This window comes from Kogia breviceps, chromosome 19 (assembly GCF_026419965.1).
Source record: "Kogia breviceps isolate mKogBre1 chromosome 19, mKogBre1 haplotype 1, whole genome shotgun sequence".
NCBI classification, from domain to species: domain Eukaryota; kingdom Metazoa; phylum Chordata; class Mammalia; order Artiodactyla; family Physeteridae; genus Kogia; species Kogia breviceps.
The window spans coordinates 19,857,067-19,880,379 of record NC_081328.1 but is presented as its reverse complement, the minus strand read 5'-3'; the positions used below and the strand labels follow the sequence as shown (position 1 = coordinate 19,880,379).

The following is a 23,313-nucleotide window of genomic DNA, read 5'->3' as shown; positions in this document are numbered from 1 at the left end:
CCACCCTTCCTGGCCTCCAGCCCTCCACAGACAAGGGCCAAGAGGGTGCCTGCACACTAAAGGTATAGCAGACTTCCTCAGACCTTCTCTCTTCCGTAAACCGAGGTCAATGGGGTATCTCACATACGTGCCCTCCCTAGCTTCATAAAAAGCCACAGCTTCACCACCACTGACTGCCCTGAACACACCAGGACTGATTGCATTGTACGTTTTTTTCCTGTTTATAAGCAGTCATGCCAAACAGCAAGCCCCACAGGGATCTTCCTAGTCCTTGTTTTTCCCCTGCCTCTCTCTCTCTACTCCCGTCTCCTGAAACACTCCCTCACGTCTCTCAAACTCAAAGGCAAAATCCCCTCTATCTTTCATTTCTTCTCTGAACGCTGCCTTCAGCCTGGAACAGGTTTCTGAGGCAGTCTGAAGAGCTAAGATGCTGAGGGGCAGGTCCAGGCTTAGCCAAAGTTGGGGGTGGGCCGCAGCTGGAACGCCCGACCCAGAAACAGCTTGTCAGGTTCATGATGTTGGGATGCCCTCTGCTGGCCATGACTGGCCATGGTGGCAGATTGGATTAACCCACGCTGAGGGCACCCAGAAGGGATCAGCCAATTAGACGTAAAACTGGCCCCGAGTCCAAGGTCCAAAGAGATAAATGAGAACATTGACAAATAAGCCAAACATTTCAGCAACAAACAGGGACCTAAGATCAGGCATTTGGGGGGCTGGGTGGGGGGGGGTATTTGTAGCATAATCTGCGACAAGAAAGAGTGTGAGCTCAATCATTTGTCCTTGGGTGTGGGGGGGTGGACACACATCCTTCTCCGAGGGCACTAACCCTACCCTTGCCTCGGTCTGTGCTCTCTCTAATCCTGCTCCCTGTTTGCCCTCCCAAAGACCGTTCACCTGGGGAAATAGTCGGCTCCACCCTCCTCCCTCCTCTTTCCCCAGCATAGAGATGGGGGGCAGGGAACATGGTGAAACCACACGGATCTGGTTTTCAGGACTGCCTATCTGCCTCCTACCCATGTGACCTTGGACAATTTATTTAACCTCTCTAAGCCTCAGTGGCCTCGTGCGCAAAATAGGAGTGAAAATCTCTACTCCCCGCTGGGAGGATTAAATGAAGTGGGGCATGCAAGGTGCTGACACACTCTCCCTTTCTCTCTTTTTTCCTTCACACGGATTCAAACCTTACCGAGTTCAACTCTGCTCCAGACCCCGCCCTCCACCGGCCTCCGTTTCAGCAAACACCGAGGGAGGTCCGTTGTCTCTCCTCCTCCACCCGCCGAAGTGGTCAGAGTCCAGAGAGCTGAGGGCCCAGCGTGGATGACCAGGAAGGAGACTGTCTCCGTTCAGCCTCCGAAGCCTAACTGCCCCACCGAGAGGATGCAAGTCTCCGTGGCTGCCCTCTCTCCCCTCCTCCTCATCATCCTCACCATTACTTCAGCTGTTCACAGACAGCCAAGTGAGTCCACCTGTGCCTGTAGGGTGGCAGTGAGAAAAGGGAACAGGGCAGCAGGCAGCCAGGTGATGCTAAGAGCGCGGTCAGGTCTCTGTCATCAGCCCTGGGGCCTCTCCCCTCCTGCACACAGAGCTGCTGTCTTCAAACTCTTCCCTTTGTAAGTAGAGCTGAGCTGTGATCCAGATCCTTCTGGGGTTGGGCAATTTCAGGAAGCTGGATCAAGGTTACATCAGGAACCCCAAAGACAGACAGCAGGAATGGTCATTTAGGAGGAGGAGCCAAGGAAGAAGCAGAAGAGGTAATAATAAGTGTAAGCGATCAGGAGGGAGGCAAGGCAAGTAGATGAAAAAAGCCATAGATCCTCTGGGAGGGCAGGATGAAGGGAGTCAAGGATGAGTGATGTTTGGGGCTAAGCCCAGGAACGGGGAGTCTGAACCTAGACACCCCTTGCTTGCAGTGTCTGCTGTAGTTTGCTGGGACTATCATGGCTGCCAAAAGAAGTCCTGGTGGGATGCCCACGTGTACCATTTGAGGATTTCTGGGCCCCTATCTCCATCCCCCAGCCTAGGACTAAATAAAGTCTGTAGAAAAGAGAAAAGGGGTTAAAGGAAGTTGAGAGGTTTTGCAACTGTGGGATGCTTGGGACCTACAGAGAATGGGGTTTGTTTTGCCCACTTCCTACCTGTGCCTCTACCATCATTTCTGAGGGCTGGTGACAGGAAAGGGACCAAGACACTCAGGCCTTCTACATACCCGCCTCCAACTGCCCCAGCCCTTCCTTTGTCCCTAAGGCTGCCCTTGGCATATAGTCTGGCCGGATTCTGCCTGTGGAAACACTCAGGGGAGCGAGGGTCACACACACCATGTAATCTGCCCACACGCTCTCAGGGTGCCCCTGGTCTTTGTAAACGTTGCCGTGAGAACCAGGGTCACTGTGGGTAGAGGTGCCTCTGGTGGATGGGACGGGACAACAGTGCCCTTCGGGGAGGTCAAGGAGGAAGAGAAAATGGCCCACCCAAAACATGGATCAGCCAAATGAATGGTTCTCTCGAGAAGTCTCAGGCTTTGCCACCAGCCGGAAGCAAGGGTCAGGGTTTTGCATTCTGCAGGTTTGGGGACCGGGTGAGGTGATATCTCCAACGGATGAGCAGTCAGGGGAGCCCAAGGGACGCACAGTGATAACCCAGCCGAGTCTCATATCCTGCGAGCATCAAAGAGAGGGGGAAAGAGCCATTTCCAGGCCAGAAGAGTGGCCATTACAACCATTAGCTCTTAATTACCGCAAGCGCTGAGTCTTTCTGTGCCAGACTCTGAGTTAAGGGCTTTACAAGCATTCTCTCAACTAATCCTCACCACGATCCTAGGATGTAATTTTTTACCCTCGTTTAACGGGTAAAGACACCCAGAGAGATTAAGAAATTTGCCCATGATTCAAGTCACTCAGTCGAGACTCCAACCCAAGCTGTCTGACTCTGAAGCCTAAATACAAGCCTTTTCCTCCTGCCCTGACTTCTCCAGCTCATCTCTCCATCTCAGCCTCCTCCCTGACCTCTGCCTCTCTGGTGCCTCTAGCACAGAATCCAGGCTCCCTATCTCAGCTCAGAAGAGGTGTGGCCCTCCCCTCCCTCTTCAATATCTTTTCTTCCTACATCTTCCCTCCCACATTGCATTGCAGCCTCCTGGAACTGTTCCGTTCCCCCAGACACTCTGGGCTTCCCCCACCTCAGGCCTCCATACATTTCTTTTTTTCCAGATCCCACAACCCCTCTGTCTGCCTAAATCCTACTCATCCTTCAGGAATCAACTCAGGCATCACCTGCCGTGGGACTTCTTCCTCAACCACCCAGGCTGAGTTAGGTACCCCTCATTCTGTTCCCATAGCATCTGGTGTCAAATTCTACTCTATCCCAGACCATGTTCTATTGTAGCATTTATCTTTTCCCTTTCCCTTTTTACCCAGACTGGTCTGTAAGGTACACAAGAGTAGTGACTGTGTCTTCCTCGTGTTCTGAACCCCATAGAACCTGGCATGTAATAGGAGCTCAATATGTGTTTGCCAAGTCAAGTTCGTGAGCAAATGTGATTACCCCAGACCTCTGTACTTGGTGACACTCAGTCCAGAGGCTGAAGGTTCTACAGAAGGTTCATCTTTTTCACTTTATTATCCATCAAGCTACCATCAGTCCCTGCTGATAAATGGCTTTGCCATCAGAAAAACGGAATGCAAGAGATGGGACATGGAAGTGGGCAGCCATGGGCTCCCTCTCTACCTCCTTGGCTCAACTTCCAATGTCATTCCCTCAGAAATTCCTGAGTCAGTGAACCCTCCACCCACCTGCTGCCTGAAGTATCATGAGAAAGTATTGCCAAGAAAAGTGGTGGTGAGATACAGAAAGGCCCTCAACTGTTACCTGCCAGCAATCATGTAAGCACCACTCTGCAGACATTTCTACGGAGAGGGAAGGGGAGCCCAAGGCTGGAATGGGGTGCACAGAACCAAGTCTCCATGCTAGAACAGGGGAACAGTGGTTAAGGGCCTGGGCTTTGACTCTCACGGGACAGGCCTGGGTTTTGTTCTTGATTTTTGCCACTTATAGTTGTGTGGCCCAAGAAATGGTGGCCATAATGAAACCCAAGCCTGAGGGTCTAGGCTGAGTGGGGAAGGGGCTGAATGAAGAGATGATGAGGTCTAGAGGCCAGAGAGGGAGGCCTTCTGAGGGGACCCAGGTGGGGGAGACCTAGGGAGGTGGTACAGGGCATGAGGCAAGCCTGCTGTGAGCTAGAAATGGGCGAGTGTGGACTGGACCCCCAACATACTCTATGACCCATGACAGTCTAACTCTGCCTCCACAGCTTCATCACCAGAAGGAAACAAGAGATCTGTACCAACCCCAATAACAAATGGGTCCAAGAATACATCAGGGATCCCAGACTACCTTTGCATCCTTCCAGGAAGTTGGTCTAGGTTAACATTATTCGATCTGAGAAAGGTCAATCCCAGATCCTCAACTCCTCATGGTGGTCAGGCCTCAGTGGGAGCCCAAGTTTGGGGGAAAAAAGGTGTAACCCTGTGAAAATGCAGGCAGCCTTGTGGTCTGAATGACAGAGTTACATTCAGAGAAGCAGGCCAGTGATCCCACAAAGTAATTTAAAGTGTTTCAAATATATTCTCCATCTCTGGAGGAAATGCCAAAGTTAAGGGAGGAGAGCAGGGATACATTCTTAATGCACAGAAAAGCATCTTTCACATCCTCCTCCTTGCTCTGCTTTCAGATCCTCACATCACTCCAGCCGTTCTAAATGATCAGACCACCTCTGGCCTCTCACTCATTAAGACCCAGAGGACTCTAGACTTTTCCTGTCCACCCTTATCCCTTTTCTAGGTCTCTTTTTTCTTCTATTATCTTTTCTTTTAAAACGTAACTTTTTTCTTAGCAGGCCAGGGTGGGAATATTCAGATACTAGTGATTTTTGTCCCTGTTGCAGAGATTTTGCTGGATCCCCTGATATTGGGTCTTCCCCAGCGTGACGTGTGTACAGATAGTGCCAAAATAGAAAAGGAGGTGTGAATCCCTAGCTCCCACTCTAAGCTTTGCATGGCAAGGGAAGGGCATTAGACCAGGTTGGGGATAAAAATCTTGATCTAAAACACAACCATTCAATAAATAAAATTTCCTTTATTGCCAACTTGATTTCTAATTTCCTGCCTGCTTTGGGCTAGGGTGGCAGAAACTTAATCACAGTTTTTTCAGGGGCTTCTCCACATTCCCCTGAGCAATTTGTCAGTTTGGGGAACTGGAAAGTTTACATGGTACCAAGACCAGACATATATACTCAATATCCTCTTCTCCCTACCCCTCTGTCCCCAGCTCAACAACAGGGAGTGGACTCAGACAAAGTCCAACATTCCCCCAAAATGGTGTTATGCAGGCAAAGCAAAATCAGGCAACTAAAGCTATTTAATTAGAGAAACAAATAAATTTGCTGAAGTGATCATTCTGAAGACTGGCCATCCAATGACTTGAGAATTCTGATAAACTGACCCATGCCTGCCCCCAGTGGCCCCCAGTGGTACTGCATCATCCTGCCTCCCTGCCTCCCCACCACAACTGAAGCGAATCTATCCAGATGGCCACCTGACTCCAGATGGCCAATGAGACTCTCTCTTAGAAAGATGAAATTTGGACCAGAGAAACAAGTACTGGTTGCTGTTCGAGCATCGTCCCGAGGGAAGTTCATTGTCCCTATGAACTCATTGGTTTAGGTCAGTTCTGGTTTGTGTGTGTTAAAACATACACAACATTTTTACCATGTTTAAGTGTACAATTCAGTGGCACTAAGTACTTTCACACTGCTGTGCAACCTTCACCACTATCCACCTCCAGAACATTTTCATCACCCCAAGGTGAAACTCTGTACCAGTAAACAACAACTTCCCACTCCTCCCTCCCCACAGCCCTTAGGAACCACTATTCTACTTTCCGTCTCTATGAACTTGACTCCTCTAGGTACCTCATATAAGCGGAATCATACAGTATTTGACGTTTTGTGACTGGCTTATTTCACTTAGCATAATGTTTTCCAAATTTATCCATGTTGTCAGGATTTCATTTCTTTCTAGGCCTGAATAATATTTCATTGTATGTATCTGCCCTGTTTTGTTCATTCATTAATCTGTCCACAGGTATCTGAGTACCCCCTTTCCTTTACATGAGCCAGAGTTAGCAGGTCTTGGGTTCTGTTACTTGTGCCAAAATCACTTTAACTTGTGCAGTGACCTGTCAATCACCACGCTGGCCAGGCAGGGGCTCGGGGCAGGTAAGGGACCAAGGCTCTGACCTTCCCCTTGTTCCCCCACAGGTGTCAGTGCTACCTGCTCTAATCCCTCCCAGGCTGTGAGCTCCCGCTCCTGTATCCAGGGACTTTGCTCCACCCTTCCTGCGATCAAAGCTCAGAGCTTACAGCTGACTGTGACCAAACATCCGCCAGGAGCTCACATCCCAGGGATGACAGAATCACCAATAAATACAACGTAGCCAGGCTGGACCTTTGCTCGCAGGGGCCAGAGTGAACATAGAGGGGTGGCAGGGTTTGGACTGACACAAGAGCCAGCGTGAGTTCAGTGTGTATACCCAAGCAGGAGGTTTCAAAGTCCTTAGCCAGCACGAGGGTCAAAATCAGGCAACCCGAGTTCAAAGGCCTAAGGGACAAACTGAGGCTGAAAACAAGAAGCAAAGGCCCGGATCAGGATTCTGGCAAGCTGGAACGGAAATGTCATTATTTGTCTTTTTTCTTTTTTTCTTTTTTTTTTTTTTTGGTCTATCAGAGGAGTTCAGGGTTGAGATGTCAGTCCAAAAACCTAATTGAAAATATATACAAAGTCAAATTCTTATCCTAGCACATAATATAAAGCTTGCCAGAAACTCCTAATAGTTCAGGACCAAAAGTACTTATCTCAGGTGCATTCAATTGTTTTTTGTTGGGTTTTTTTGTTTGTTTTTATTTTGGGGCCGCTCCGCTCTGCACGTGGGATCTTAGTTGCCCCACCAGGGATCGAACCTGTGCCCCCTGCAGTGGAAGCACAGAGTCTTAACCACTGGACCACCAGGGAAGTCCCTCAACCGTTTTTAAAGAGGGCTATCCCTAGGCTTCTCAAGGTAGATAAATGCCTGGCTTTAAACATTCACGTGCGTGAACACAGACACACACACACAGGAAGGACCTCCTCATTCTGACACATAGGGGTCTCCTAGCCCTGATCCTCCCACACTGAAGACCTCACCCACATTAACCTATGCCCGGACAGCTTACGTGACTGTCAGCCTTGTGCATGAAGGTGACCGACTGGAAGGGGGTGGACAATAAGGCCCGGAATAGTGGGATTTCCACTCCTTTGTCAGAGAAAGGGGTAGTAAGGGGTGAAGGCCACGCACAGCAACATGAGGAACCAGTGGGTGGGCCAGGAAGGGAAGAAAGTGAGGCAGCAGCTCTGGGCAGTACAAAGAGCATTTTACCTGGCACCGAGAGGTCTGGCCGCACGCACCCTCTTGTGCCTCCATCTAGTGCAAGTGAGGATTTGCACAGGAGAACCAGATGTCCCGCAGCTAGCTCTGGGTGACCTGTAAGAAATGCTATTCGGCCTTCGGAGCAGCCTCCTGAGACGGGCCAGACAAGCAAGCATTTCCCCTGTAGAAGGTACATACACGTATGTGAGTAACCACTGAAAGTCACCGGCAGCCTCAATGAGGATATGGGGGACACAGCTGATGCAACGGTTTTAAAGCATTGGCTCCACACTCAGCAGACAAATCCAGGTTCAGATCCCAAGTCTGCCTCTTAACGTGACAGTAAAATGCTGTTAGTCTTTTAGCAGATAGAACAAGAATCCCTCTCGTGGAGGAAACAACCATTGTTTAGAAAATGTGTCTGTAATCCCAGTGAAGGCAGGAAACTCTCCCGGGACATAGACTGGGACCAAGATTTCCGGGGAAGGGATGAAATTGCTCTGCGTGAACCAAGAAAAGTGACCGTTTTGCCTTTGAAAGCCAGAGGTGTGAGACAGGGCCAGCACCTCTAGACCAGAGATTGGAAAATGTGAAGTAAGTCATTGGGGATTCACAGAAGTCTTGTGGAAGCTTCGGATTCCCCTGGACTGTAAGAACTGGAGAAGTGGAAGGACTCCCAAGCAGCTCTCAAGGTCCAGGGACATGACTGGATGGCTACTTCAGGTGGGGTGGTGAGGAAAGGCCTTACTTTGGGGGTGACATGCTCCTTGAGAGCTAAATGACCAGAGCAAATCAGCCATGTGAGGACTGATGGCAAGAAAACTTTCCAGGCAGAAGGCATAACCAGTGTAAAAGCCCTAGGCAGGAGCCAGCTTGGCCCAGGGGACAGTTGGCTGGAGCACAGAGGTGAGAAGGAGACCAGCATGAGCAGTGAGACAGGCAAAGGCAGGGCAGTAGTGCTTTGTAAGCCATGGTAAGGAGCATGCAATTTATTCCAAGGGAGGTGGAAAGCCATCCAGGACTTTTTTTTTGCGGGGGAGGGGGGAGCGTGCGGTACACTGGCCTCTCCCGTTGCGGAGCACAGGCTCCGGACACGCAGGCTCACGGGCCCAGCCGCTCCGCAGCATGTGGGATCTTCCCGGACCGGGGCACGAACCCGTGTCCCCTGCATTGGCAGGCAGACTCTCAACCACTGTGCCACCAGGGAAGCCCTACATGGCATTTTTAAATGGGAAAGGGGGTATGGGGAGGAGATGGAGAAATGCCCCTGGCTATAGAGAGGCATGACCCTCTTAGGGACTAACCCAGGTTACCAAATCTACACACATGCAAATGCAGGACATACCACACATAGGAGTTAACAGTGGGGAAGGGAGCCCTATTGGAAGGCAGGCTTCCACATTTTATTTATCCTGATAGGATATTTGGGGGTATTTTCCTATTGTTATCCCCTCTTCCCTTCCCTCATTCAAGCAGATACTCTGCACCATGCAGCTCCTGCATCCCTCTCAGGGGAGAGAGAAGGCAGGGCAGAGAGCAAAACTGAAGGTCTCTTTGGCTTGTGTGTTCTAAAAGCTTAAGCCCCCTGCACAAAGAATAAAACAAGATTCAAAGCATATTTCCTTAATGTCTTCACCAGAATTATTAAAAAGTATGGATTTCTTCCAGGATGAAAAGAGAGTCCTGCTGGAAGTTTGCAAACTATTACATTTAGAACGGATAAACAGGGATTTCCCTGGTTGTGCAGTGGTTAGGACTCCACACTTCCACTGCGGGGCACGCAGGTTTGATCCCTGGTCAGGGAACTAAGATCCCACATGCCGCGCGGCGCAGCCAAAAATAATAGAATGGATAAACAACAAGGTCCGACTGTATAGCACAGGGAACTATATCCAATCTCCTGGGATAAACCATAATGGAAAAGAATATAAAAAAGAATGTGTATATGTGTATAACTGAGTCACTTTGCTGTACAGCAGTAATTAACACAACGTTGTAAATCAACGCTATTTCAAGTTTAAAAAAAAGATAATGAAACGCTCTTTAAAAAACAAAAACCAGGGACTTCCCTGCCAGTCCAGTGGTTAGGATTCCAGGCTTTCACTGCCAGCGACCCGGGTTCAATCCCTGGTCAGGGAACGAAGATCCTGCAAGACACGCAGAGTGGCCGAAAAAAAAGAGAGTGTTGGTTTGGGCTGGAGGTAGGTAGGTGCAGCCTGGGCATTCCGGCTTCAGTGCCAGGAAGCAGGTGTAAACAAAGAGCGCTACTCACCACCCTGTTCTACAAGGATTCGGTCATAACCCACAGCAGTCGCTGGCTGACAGCACACTCTGAGAGGAAATTAAAACAACAACAGGATGAGGCACTCTGTGCTTCGGACAAGCAGACCCCTTGGCTAGCTAGATATTTATCTCAGGAAGAATTTTAATGAACCCAGATTCTCACATCTTCCCATACACAGAAAAGCACTAGAATCATTAACTTGAGATACCTGTTCTTTGTGACTAGCAGTAATCTTTTACCAAGATGTCTCCTTGACCACATGTATTCTCTAGCCAGAAATCATACATGTACCGGTTTCTCCCCCACCTCTTCAGGGCAGTTTTCTCAGAGGGGCTGAGAGGTTGTCTCTCAGGCTATAGCCCTCAGTAAGTCCTGGAATGATACTTGAACTCACAACTCTTTTTTTTTTTTAATTTATTTTATGTATTTTTGGCTGCATTGGGTCTTTTTCTTTTAAGTTATTTTATTTGATTATTTATATTTTTAATTTTTTAAAAAGATTTACTTATTTATTTATTTTTATTTTTGGCTGCATTGGGTCTGTTGCTGTGCGCGGGCTTTCTCTAGTTGCGGCGAGAGGGGGCTGCTCTTCATTGCCGTCCTTGGGGCTTCTCATTGTGGTGGCTTCTCTTGTTGCAGAGCACGGGCTGTAGGCACGCAGGCTTCAGTAGTTGTGGCACACGGGCTCAGCAGTTGTGGCTCGTGGGCTTTAGAGCACAGGCTCAGTAGTTGTGGCGCACGGGCTTAGTTGCTCCGTGGCATGTGGGATCTTCCCAGACCAGGGCTCGAACCCGTGTCCCCTGCATTGGCAGGCGGATTCTTAACCACTGCGACACCAGAGAAGCCCAGACTCGCAACACTTAACACTGTGTGTTTTTCTTGACGTTGACACAGGGAGACCCAAAGAAGAAGGGCTGTGGAGAACGTCCAGGTAGATGGGCCACAGCAGCCCTGGGGCAGGTCTCCGTGTCCTCCAGTGTGACCCCAAACTATCGGAACACCACCAGACCCCCACTAACTCCAGGGAGGATGGCTCAGCAGTAACTGGTGGGGACAGATCATCATATGGGCCCCCCAATGCCTGGAACACCCCAGAAAGGCTGAGGTTAAAGTGTCCCACCAGGCCAGCAAAAAGGCAGGCTAAAAATACACATCACACTAGGTTATAGTGGTAAAGTTTTCTTTCCTATAAACCCGAGTCCGTGGACTTAGAGTCCAGCTACAACTCTAGGTACTTCTGCATTATTTGAATGTTTTGATGATCTGAGTCTCTTCTATGTTTGTGTTTTACTTGCATAATTTTCATTAACTTTTGTTACCCTGTGTCTCTGGCATGGAGACCCACAAGGAAGGAGTCCGCTGAGGGTGTTCCCACTGTGGCCTCCCTGCCACTTTGGTGTGACCACAGACTCCCTTGACCGTTCATCCTGAGGCTGCACCACAGTGGGATCTCTGGCTGCCTCGCCCCTGACCTCAAAGAGCAGCCTGTGGCTCCTGGCCGCAGGACTGGCAGGGTGCCTTCCCACCTGCCTCCCTACAGAACAGAGTCCCTGTCAGCACCACCGCCCCACCTTCCCCCACCCCGGCCCCGCCCCGGGGGAGAGGGGGGAGGGGGAAGGCCCGTTCCTCTCCAGCCAAGCTCCAGAAATCCCCCTCTGCCTAAGCAGCCCTGGCCTTGCTTAGCCTTGTGCTTACCTCTCACAACGGCAGGGGACCGTCCTCCCAATCCTGCCTGGGAGCCTGAAATGGAAATTCTGCGTCATGAAAGTACCTCTTCTTCCCCTTTGCTAGCTGGAGTTCTCCCCGTCACTTCCTAAGGAGCATCTGTTTCCAAACCCATTTCCGACCCTGCAACCCTGTCACAGCCCAGCTTCAAGAAGCAAGAGGCAGTGCAGTAGGAAATGAAAAGGAAAATAACACTCAGTGGCCATCTTTTTATCTCAGGCACTTCACACATGTCACTTAATCCTAATATCTACCCTGCAGGGCGGGGATTAGCTGTAGGACATGTGAGAAAACTGTGGAGAATTCAGAGAGTTAAGCAACTTGCTCCAACTCACACAGCTAGTCAGTGACCAAGCCAAAATTCACATCTCCGTCTGTCTGACTCCAAGGTTCCCAGACAGGACCAGTCAGAGCCTGACCCTCCGCCCCCGTGGTCTCTACGGGCCATCGTCATAGAATCTACCCTCCCAGCTCAGCGTCCAGGGGTGCTGGCTGAGGGAGTTCTTATGCCCAGTCTGGTCTTCCATTTCCGAGGCTCCAACAGAGGAATCTTTTCGATCCGGCTCATCCTTTTTTTTTTTTTGCGGTACGCGGGCCTCTCACTGCTGTGGCCTCTCCCATTGAGTAGCACAGGCTCCGGACGCGCAGGCTCAGCGGCCATGGCTCACGGGCCCAGCCGCTCCGCGGCATGTGGGATCTTCCCAGACCGGGGCATGAACCCGTGTCCCCTGCATCAGCAGGCGGACTCTCAACCACTACGCCACCAGGGAAGCCCCCAGCTCATCCTTTTAACCCAGGCCACACAGCAGCGGGCAGTCCCTCCACCACAAGCACCTGCAACTCTGCCCCAGAGCCCACCGCCAGCAAGATGGGAATGCTGGGGAATTCACCCTGAAGTAGCCCTCGATCAATGACAGACACGCAGTGGCAAGGACATCACGCAGCTTCTTGCCCCTGGGGAAATACCCAGAATGCTCCACACGGTGGCCCAGAGGTCCCCAGAGGAGCTGAGTCCGAGGTGCCCCATTACAATGGTCACCTGCTCAGTGAAGAACCCTGCAGGGGCGTCCTCTTCGATGCTTCATTTCTGTTTCCCTACTGGAAATTCTCGGGACCACCTCCCAGTGAAGTACTTGCACTCAAATCCTTACCTCGTGGTCTGCTTCCAGGGGAGCCCAACCTCAAAGGTGTGAGAGGAAGAAAAGTCAAGGAAGAGTCCTAGGTTGTTGGCCTGACCAGGAGAGCTTCGTCATCTTAGCTGAAGTAGCTACATATCCTGAGCATTTGCCACGTGCATCTGGCTGGGCCTGTGACATAGAGTTTGCCGATTAACTAACCCAGCCGCAGCGTGCCGCGCACAGGATCATCCCCATATTACCAGTAAGGAAACAGGCTCAGGAAAGTTCAAGCCTTTGCCCAGAGTCAGACAGCTAGTAAGTGGTGGAACTGGTTTTCAAGGATCTGGAGGGGAGGGGGGGAGTAAGTCCACCCTGCTTTGGCTTGGCTGCTCAAAACGTGCGATCAAGATGATCCCTATTTTCCACTAGCCATCCCCTCACTCCCAACAGGAAAGTTCTCCTTTCCTCACAGTAGAGATGTTTAATGGTGCTACCATTCACCTTTTCACCGATGGAGAAAGTGGAGGCAAGAGAGAAAGAAAAGAGAGACAGAGAGAGAGAGAGAGAGACCAAAAGTATGGAGGGTGGGAGAGAACAAACAAGATAATAACAGCTATTTTGCAGTGAGTGCTTACGATACGTGTGCTAAGCCCTGTTCAATTTTTTACATCATCTCATCTTGCCAAAAGCCTTGAGGAAAGAATTGTCTAAAATTATCTGCCCTTTAACAGAAGCGGGGGGAAGGACAAGCTCAACAGAACAGTGAAGAGACAATCCAGCCCACCTGATATGCCGGTGGCCTGGGTCCAGCCCCACCTCCCTGTGACTCAGCTGCTGTTTTCCATTTCTTTTCTTTCTTTCTCTCTTTCTTTCTTTCTTTTCTCTTTCTTTCTTTCTTTCTTTCTTTTCTCTTCCTTCCTTCCTTCCTTCCTTCCTTCCTTCCTTCCTTCCTTCCTTCCTCCCTCCCTCCCTCCCTCCCTCCCTTCCTTTCTTTCTTTCTTCCTTTCTTCCTTTCTTTCCGAGCATTTCCTGCCTGGTCCCAGGGGTGGCGGGAGGGGGGAGTTTAGGGAATTAAGCCTCTGAAAGAGGACTGAAGCTACATGTCAAAGGACAGCCACATGACATAAAAACCCTCGTGCTTTCAGCAGCACCAGCAGGGCTTTGGAGAGAGAAATGCCGGTGGTCCAAGCATCTGCAGCACTGAGGAAGGAGAGCAGCCTATGTGTCTGCAACATGGGAGGGTGGTTTTGTGGCTGAAGTGTTGTGTGCAACTGTGACGGCAGGGGTGATTCTTAACCATGCATCATGTGGCAGTGTCAAAAATGTACACATCATCACTTAGATATACCCCCAGAAGGGCTGTTCTCTTTGTTTTCAGTAACTGATCTCACACTGGAAGATCCATCCCCACCAATGATGGAAGAAGATGGGAAACCCTCTCCAAGATGGCCTCAGGATGCAGGGGGCGCTTAAGCAGCCTCGAGGCCCTGGCTGGGGGTGAGGGACACGGCTCTCACCCTGCTGGTTCTCGTTAACGCCGCATTGACGTGTGGCTCCTCTCACCTTGCTCTGAACCCTTCCGGCTGCCACACTGCTGCAGCCGGGGGACTCATGGTCTGCTCACTGGGGGTGGCCAGGGCCTCTGGTCCCTCACTTGCTGCCTCTACCTCACCATGTTCTCATTGACCTTAGTCTCAGCACATCCTCCATCCTTTTTAAGCCACCCACTTGGCAGCCTCTGCTCTGGGGTCATCCGGAGCCTCACCAAAATATCCCCAAACTCGTTCCATCCTGCATCTCAGAGACTGCAAGCAGTCAGGAGTCTCAGCCCATCCACATTCCCCCAGGAGAACTAAAGGCTGGTGCTGGATCCTGGCACCTCTCCCTCCAATTCCCAGCTTCTACTGAATTCTCTCTTTCTTCACATGCTGCTTCACCCACCACGGGTCAGGGCTCCCATTCCCCCAAAACAACCCTGGTGTGAGCTATTGGGTGTTAACAGACGTTTACTGGAAATTTGGGCATAAGATAGGTTCTGAGTGTAGCACAGAATGATTCAGGTGAGAACTTGAAATTGGATATTAACCATAAAAATCCCTGCCTTAGAAATCTACTGGCCATCCCCTGCCAGAAGGAATTAACCTCTCCCTGGCATGACTTTCCTCCCAACACCTGGGACCCCTGCCCATCTCCCCTCTTCTCCCTCACAACCCCACACCAACTCTCACACTGACCATTAAAGACTCCCAATCCTATTTCTTTCTTTTGCAGAACAATTAGCCCTCTCTAGGCAATATAGGTAGGGCTGGGATAAGGTAGGGGGTCTCCCCCTTTATTATCGAATATGTCCACCATGCATTTTTTTCCCCTAAGCCCAAGAGTAATTCCCCCTCTAAGATTTTTGCCCTCATTTTAGATCAGTCAGCTCAACTTTAACCAGCTCTACTAAAACAACATTTTTGTACTGCCTCATACATTTCTTTGAATCCTCACAGTGAAAAGTAGGCAGTGTTATTATCCCCATTTCACAGACAAGGAAACCGAGGCTCAGCAAAGTTAAAGAATACAGCCACTGAGTGAATCAACAGCCAGGCAAGAACTCAAACCCAGGTCTGCCTTACACTAAATGCCGTGCTCTCCACCACTGCCCATCCTGGGAGGAGCTATGTTTCTGCAGCTGGGAGGAGAACCCCATTTTCAGAACAATTCCCACTTGGCAGGAAAGGTCAGTATGCTGCAGGGTCATCTGTGGAGCAAGGAGATAACCCCTGACGCTGGGGGAAGCTGCTCCCCTACAGGCCCCGACACCCCATCTTCATGGAGCAGCTTCCAGAACTTCCTGAGTCAGCCTCTCCCCTGGCCAGAGAGTCACCACTGTGAACACCAGGGCAAGTCCCATCCTGCAAACAGTCACCTTGGGGCCGACCATACCGTCTCTAGACCTCAGAGCTACAGAGAGGAAGCTGCAAACTCGAGGCTCTCCCAGACCATCTAATCAGCGTGCACCCCTGGTGGGCAGGCACCGTGCCTCTTTCACCTCTACTGGGGAAAGGGACCAAGCCCAGGAGGCCATCAGTTCCAACCGAGACTGTTTCTTCCCTCCCTCATGAGAAAGGGCCCCAGCAGGAGGCTCTGACTTCGCAACAATGTGCACAGCTGTGACCATTCACTGAGTACCTGCTGTGTGCCAGGCATTGTACACAATGACCTCCTCTCATCCTTCCAGTCCCAGGGCTCAGTAGTATTGCGTTGGCCAAAAAGTTTGTTCGAATTTTTCCGTAACAGCTTATGGAAAAACCCGAATGAACATTTTGGCCAACCCAACAGTTGGCCCATTTTACAGATAAGCAAACCATCTAGCAAGATCATGGCAGTTTCTTGAGTTTTTGCAGCTTCAGCAGCAGAAGCCGAAATTTGAACCAAAGCTTGTGCAACTCTGAAGCCTGTGGTGTTTCCACTTCAACACCCTCTGTCTGAGGGGATAGATAGTGATCTGCCCCTCCTTCCCTGGGTCCAACCATCAGTCTTCTTTTAGGGGAAGGCACATAAGGCTGTGTTTTTGGTATCAAAGTGTGATTCTAAAAAGCCCAGTCACAAGTTGGGACAAGGGGTGGGGTGAGAAGCAGCAGCAAGGATGAGCCACTGGGTGAGTCGTCCTGCCTCGGAGAACCCCACTGAGAGGACCTGAGTCTCTCACTGGACTCAGGGATAAAAGAGGTTCTGAGACTGAGAAACGCCAAGGGAATTCCTCCTGGACACCTGGGCACACCCTGCAGGTGACTCTTTATAAATAAACCAAACATGCACATGATACAAATTCTGAAGATGCAAAATAGTATCCCTCTGGGGGAGGAGGGATAAATTGGGACTTTGGGACTGACATATACACACTACTATATTTAAAATAGATAATCAACAAGGACCTACTGATAGCACAGGGAACTCAGCTCAATATTCTGTAATAACCTAAATAGGAAAAGAATTTGAAAAAGAATAGATACATGTGTATGTATAACTGAATCACTTTGCTGTATACCTGAAACTAACACAATATTGTTAAACAACTATACTCCAATATAAAATAAAAATTTTCAAAAATGAAAAAAAATGAAGCAAGCTAAATGGGATCTGGGTGAAGGATTCATGTAAAAAAAATATATATATATATATATTTTTTTTTTACCAGAAACTGAAAATATATACTAATTTTGAATAGTTATATTGGCTAGAATGATATATATCAATTTTTCAAAATATATTTTTTGTCCTAAGTAAACTTGACATTTTAAATGTCTAAAAGCTTTAAAGAAATAATATTCCTCCTACCCCTGTTCCCAGGCCTCCCTCCTGTTCCCCTTCCTAATAGAAAGGGAAGGTAATTGTGACCAGTTTCTTACAAGCCTCCAAAAGAGAATCTATACATATGAGTTCTTTTTTTTTTTTTCACACACGTAGCACACTACATAGACTCTTCTGTTTCTCTTTTTTTTTTTTTTTTTAATATTTATTTACTTGGCTGTGCTGGGTCTTAGTTGCAGCACGCGAGATCTTCATTGTGGCGTGCAGGATCCTTTAGTTGCGGCATGCGAAGTCTTAGTTGCAGCATGTGGAATCTAGTTCCCTGACCAGGGATCGAACCCAGGCCCCCTGCATTGGGAGCACGGAGTCTTAGCCACTGGACCACCAGGGAAGTCCCTATTCTGTTTCTTACTTCTTGTATCTTAGAGATCATTCCATATCTGCGCGTAGGGAGCTACGTCATTCTTTTTAGTAGCTGCCTGACATTCCATTGCATGGAAGTGCCAAATTAGTTAATCAGTCCCTTACTGATAGACAGTCTCCAGCCTTCATTATTACCAACCATGAATATCTTGTATATATTAGGTCGTGACTGTGTGCATATGTATGGAAGATGAATTCCTAGAGATAGAATTGTTAGTGCTTATTAAATACAATATATGCTTAAAAAATTCAAATGGATTTTGCCAAACTGCCCTCCATAGAGGTTGCAGCAATGTGTAGCCCACCAACAATGAAAGACAGCACAGGGAGTGCTTTCTATAAGAGGAAAGGCCTTTAGCTGGCAGAGACAAGAGGGGGGCAGACAGGCAGGCCTGTGCCTAGCCAGACATTAGTCCTAGGACAAGTGACAAAGATGAGCCAGCACCACCAACAGGCTGCTCCCTGCAAGCAAACCACCCATTTCACAGATGAGAAAACAGGCCCTGAGAGTTGACATGCCTCACCCAGAAACCAGGACCTGCTCCCACACATACACACTCACCCGGCTGCTGTTTCCAGCCTACTTGGAGCCCACAGGTTCCTGACCATCCACAGCTCTGTGGTGGGTAGCAGCGATTATCCTGGACATTCATCCACCAGCCTAAAGAACAAAAAATCTCCACAGACCCTCTCCATGGTTACTGCTGGGCGGTGGGCATTGAGGGCAGGAAAGAAGTGAGAGTAACACATGGGCCATGGGTGTTCTCATCAGCCATTCTGGAAACAGAAGTAAACATGGTGAAAACAGTTCTCTATCTTTGTACTTGGAAAGTACCTTCACATCCACTAACTCATTCCACCTCCACAGCAGTTCTCTGAGTTACACAGGGCAGGGATTCTTATATTCATTGTCCCTGTTTTATAGATTTTAAAAATGAAGTACGACTTGTCCATTGCTAGAGAGAAAAGAGACTAGAGGCAGACCTAGGGTTTCTGGTGCCTAATCCTGGCCACATCCTGTTGTGTACCTATGTAAGCAATCTCCTGTGATATATGTTCACAACCCCCCCCCCCACCATCTGCCCACATCCAGGATGAGTCACCCTGTCCCTAGAAATGTTGTTTGGGACCCTCCAATGCGTGGATATACCAGAACTCCTTTCTCTGGGTCCTCATCTTTGTTTCAGCTCCATAGAGACACCCTTTGTGAGAAAACTCTTGGGATGGGTGGATTTGTACTGTGTCTAAGTGCCTGGTGTGGCCTCTGCGACATGATGGGTGCTCAATAAAAATGTGTTTCCTGGTTAGCTGAGAGGCTGGATAGATGAATGGATGGATGGATGGATGGATGGGTGGAGTATTGGTTTAATTTATTTCGTTCGTTTTTAAAATTTTCTTACACAGCATCCATTCCCCCTTCCAAACATTGCCTTGACATCCTTTTGTGGAATTACTTCTCCCGCAGGGTATATAGTCTCAGTGGTACTGCAAATCAGGTGCTCTATCCTCTCCCAGCCAAGAGGCAAGCAAATGACACCACCTTGGCTGGTTATCCTCCCTCCCTAGGACTCTGAATCCTTAATAGATTGAGATATGGATAAGAAAAATGGCTGGAGTACATTTATTTCAACAGTGGTGGCCTGATGAGACTGTCAAGCAGTAGCTGCTGCCCAAACACCCAGATAGTTTCTCACCTGTCCTTTTTCCAAGTCCGGTTCTCCAATGCTCTATCCATTCCAATAGTTACTCAGCGTTACCCCCAGCACATCGCCCTCCTGCTTAAGTTAGCCAGAGTTGTTTTCTGCACTTGTAAGCAAAGAATCTTAAATGACACAGACGTAGAGAGGAAGGGATGGGTGGATGGGCGGAGGGATGGAAGGAGAGAAGGAGGGAGTGAGGTGAAAGGGCCGGGAAGTGAGCAAATGGACGAATGCAGTACTGCCCACGGAAGGACTTCATGAGCTAAGTGGTGAGGTGAGTTCCAAGCCTTGGAAAGACGGGATGTGAGAAGGGGCAATAATGATAACCCCTCAGCCTTACCTGCAGGAGGAGTGATATGAACCAATTTTAGGGGCAATAAGACACCTATCCCCAGCTCTCCTCCAGAACACTACAGATCCTCTAGTTTTGTATCTTTTAACTGAGAATGGCCTCAGAAATAATACTGTCAAACCTCCATTTCCTAGATGAGGAAACTGAGGGCCACCAAAGTCAAGAGGTTTGCCAAAATCTCACAACTAGGTTTGGCGCTGAACTGGGACTAGAGCTCAGGTCTCCTAATTCCCTGTCCCTTGCTCTTTTCACTGCCCAAAGCTGCCTCTGTTAGGAATGACTAAGGTGCAGAATTTCCAAATCCCATTTTGAGGAAATTCCCCAAGGGGGGGCTTCCTCTCCTAGGCTGAAGGTCCTAAAAAACGCAAATGGCTCAGGAGGTGCTGCCAAAGACACACAGAGAGTAAGTGATGTGTCTGATTTCGGCCCCAAGTTTGTCCCCCTTCACCAGCCTTTCTCCTGGGGGCTGGGGACAGCAGAAGGGAGGGGCTGCCGTCCTCTGCGTATGCACAGAGAAAGGGGAAGCCACCAACAAACACGCAGAGGAAAAGAAAAACAAAAAACAGACTCCGAAGTGTCAGGAGGAGGAGGCCCTGAAATCATCTACCCACCTTACCTACCCCTCCCCCAGGCCCCCAGCAGTTTTGGAAGAACTGATGCTTCTGCCTGGGCCTCGCTCCCACAGCTGCCCCCCCCCCCACCGCCAGGGTGTCTTACAGTGGGCTCCTCCAGTCCCCCGAAGCAAGTGAGCACATCAGCAAACACACCGCCTGTGGTCTCCAGCTGCAGAAAACAAGTGGGGCGTACACAGCCCCTGAACTGTGTGGTGAAGGTACGAGACGCCGGCGGGCCCAAGCTGCAGCCCTCCAGCCTGACTGTGTTTGAACAGGGGAACGGTCGTCACAGTTGGTACCCTGACACAGTGAAATGTAGCAGGGGATGGGGAAGGGAAGGGAGGCACAGAATAGAATGACATCGGATGAACAAACCAGAGCTGGACCAAGAGGCAAGGGCAGGCTGTAGCAGGAAAGGTCTTGAAGAGGGGTTCAAACCCTGTTCCCACATGGGCAGATCCCCTGAGCCTGCTGGGAGGCCTCCCCTTGCACCTTCACGCTGCCGTCCCCTACAGACCTCGGCCAGCACTAACGGAGCACCTACCCCAACCAGGGCCCTGTAGGCACAAGGAAGGGGGAGACGGCAGCTCACTGGCTCAGGTGGGACACATGTTAACAAGGGCAGAGGAGGGACACAACCAGAGACCCAATCTCCAATTCGCGAATGGAGAAAATTAAGGCTCATCAGGAGGAAATGACTTTGCCTCAGGCTTCTCTTGGGGCCCAGACTGGGATTCCTAGAGGATGGAGGGAATTTCCCTGCTTTGGACATTTTCTTTTTAAAAGCAGCCAAAAAAGCCAGAGCTGCTCCCCACACAGTCATGGGGGGAACTCCAGGGCAGAGCAATGCTTCAGAATCCAGATAGGATGAGGTTTCACTTTCTTTGCCTGCTTTTGGTTTCCTAACATCACAGTGGGAGGCTGAGCAGGCAGCCAGCTTCGCTTAGGAAATGAAATGAAAGAGGAAAAAGGGAGACTGGGCCAGGAGGGCAGGGGAGGAGCTGCAATAGGCCGGGGCGGAGTGTGCGTCTGGCTTCAGCATGGGATGTGCTAGGAAAAGGGGTGCAGGACGGAGGAAGGGGGATAGAACCAGCCCTCTGAACTCGAGAGGCCCATCAGTGAGCCTGCTGGGTCTATGAACCTATTAAATGCAAAAATTACGTGTGTGAGTGTTTGGGTAGGTCTCCACATGTTTGTGGAAAGCGTTCACAGCTTTCATCAGATTCTTAAAGGGCTCCATTCCCCAAAACAGGTTAGAATCAATCTCTCACTCGACAGATGAAGAAACTCAGTCCCAGAGAAAGTAAGCAACTTGCTCCAAGCCAGAATTAATAATACAGCTGGGTTTTGAACCCAGGAGTCAGACGCTAGAGAGCCCGTGAACTTAATCAAGATGCTGTAAGAAGTTATCAAGACTAAAGCAGCATTAATTTAGCATCTATCATGTCCAAGACATTTGTTGGAATGCAGGGGGATAATACAAAAAACAAATAGAAAAAAGAGAAAAAAAAAAATTATAGGACAGTGTTACTGTGTTCAGGGAGTTAAGACAAGACCAGTGAAAAGTTGACTCAGTAAAGGAGTGTTTTCCCTTGTTCTGGGTGAGCTCTCCCCTCCCCCCACACAAACAGACACTCCAGAGGGCAGGTCTTTGGCTCACATGGTGTCCTCAGCGCCTAGAGGGCTGCCTGGGTCACAGCAATTCTCAGTGACAATTTGCGGAGGCAGCAAGGAATGACGGAGCGGTGTAGGCCAACCACACTGGCGGGATAGGGAGGACAGAGACAGCTTCCTGACGTTTTCACCTCACCTGACGGTCTCCTAAGCACGTCCACTGTCATCACTTCCCTCTCGACCGCCAGTATGGTGAGTCAGATGGGCAGGCGTTCCTGGTTTTCAGGAACACGGAATGCCAGGTAAATCATAATGACAGTTGCCATTCATTGGACACCCACCCTGTACCAGGTACTGCACTGTTTACACAGGCGCTCTGATTTCCTCATGGAATCAGTACTTTAGAGCCAGAGAATATACTGGTTCTGTGAGTCTGAACTCTGATTTTGCACAGGAGAAAGTGCGTGGTAGAAATGGAATTACAGTCAGGTTCTTCTCTCTCCTCTGCACACCCATAATCCCCTGGAACCACCAAAAGGGAAGAAAAATACTCCTGATGTACCCACTGCCTATTCCTGCTTAGCAACCCTGCCATCCTACCCCCTCCCTATTCCCACTACCATTTATACACAAACATGCACACACCCTTACACACAGCAGAAACGTTCACTGGGATTTAAAGATGGGGATGTGGTCGGTTGTCTGTGGTTCCCTCAGCTCTGTCCTCAGTTTGTGTCCCAACTCAGCGTATTTGGTATCCAGAAAAGTACTTTCCTTTCTTCCTGAAAGAAGGAAACTGAGATCAAGGAAAGGCAACAGAAATAGAGCCCACAAGGAAAAACAGCCTTAGCAAATGTTTCGGGATTTCTCTAGAAACAATGCAGTGTGGTAGGAAGCTAGGAACCAAGACAGACTTGGGTTCCATGTTGAATTCTTATCACTTTAGGAAATGTGACCTTAAACAAGTCATTTAACCTCTCTAAGCCTCAACTGACCCACCTGCTTAAAAATAATCTTCATAATAGAGTTCACTAATCCACATCAACTGGGGTCCGGGGCAGGGGTGGTGGTGGTGGGGTAGGGGGAGTCTAGATTGCCGAAAAACCTACAGTATAGAATATCCTTAAAGGGACTGCCATTTTCTTACTCAATAATAACACGATAATAATAGCTAATGTTATTAAGTACTTAACAGTGTCAAGCATTGTACTTAAGAGCTTTACAAGCATGAGCATATTTATGGCAACTTAATTGTCTCAACAGCTGTGGGAGGGGCCACTATTATTATCGCTGATTTATAAATGAGGAAACTGAGACCAGAGAGATGAAGTAACTTGTAGGAGGCCACCTGGCTTGTCAATGAAACACCAAAGCCCCTGCTCTTAACCACTTGGCAGCACAGCCTCCCACATGTTTGCTGACTAAGAGGATTACATTAAAGGAACAATTCAAACAGGCAGATCATTTTTGTGCAGATGGTTAGATGTTTCTCAAGTGCTTACAATTTATTTATTTAAATGAGATGGGCCATGGTTTCCAAAACTGTGGTTCTATTGGTAATTGTTTAACCAGTCAGGAGGGAATGAGAGGATTCTTATGACAAGTTTAGAACAGCACCTGGCACCTAGAGAGGATGAAGAACAGCTTAACTGCCTGAATGATGTGGGTCAGTGGAAAGAGCTTGAGCCTGGTTATCAGAAGCACTTGGGTTCATAAAATTGGT

At 49.2% G+C, this 23,313-nt stretch overlaps 2 protein-coding genes across 4 annotated transcripts in view; one reads left to right on the top strand and one right to left on the bottom strand.

The window, feature by feature from the left end:
• LOC131746906 (C-C motif chemokine 4) overlaps positions 1-21,866 on the bottom strand; it is a 108,331-nt gene extending 86,465 nt beyond the window's left edge. The window contains exons 1-5 of one of the 3 annotated variants that reach the window (XM_067020984.1): positions 21,787-21,866; positions 20,080-20,145; positions 19,005-19,116; positions 17,873-18,087; positions 12,622-12,777 (exon numbers count right to left, since the gene is read on the bottom strand). The gene's annotated coding sequence lies outside the window, so the exon portion shown is untranslated. Of the gene's footprint in view, positions 1-7,470; positions 7,562-12,621; positions 12,778-17,872; positions 18,088-19,004; positions 19,117-20,079; positions 20,146-21,786 lie in introns of those variants that run through there. The other 2 variants (XM_067020986.1, XM_067020985.1) reach the window with 2 other exon arrangements.
• Positions 1,381-4,421, top strand: CCL16 (C-C motif chemokine ligand 16). The gene is made up of 3 exons (XM_059048680.2): positions 1,381-1,459; positions 3,761-3,881; positions 4,310-4,421. The coding sequence occupies exons 1-3, from the start codon at positions 1,381-1,383 to the stop codon at positions 4,419-4,421; spliced, it is 312 nt and encodes a 103-aa protein (XP_058904663.2).
• Positions 21,867-23,313: the final 1,447 nt, after the last annotated feature.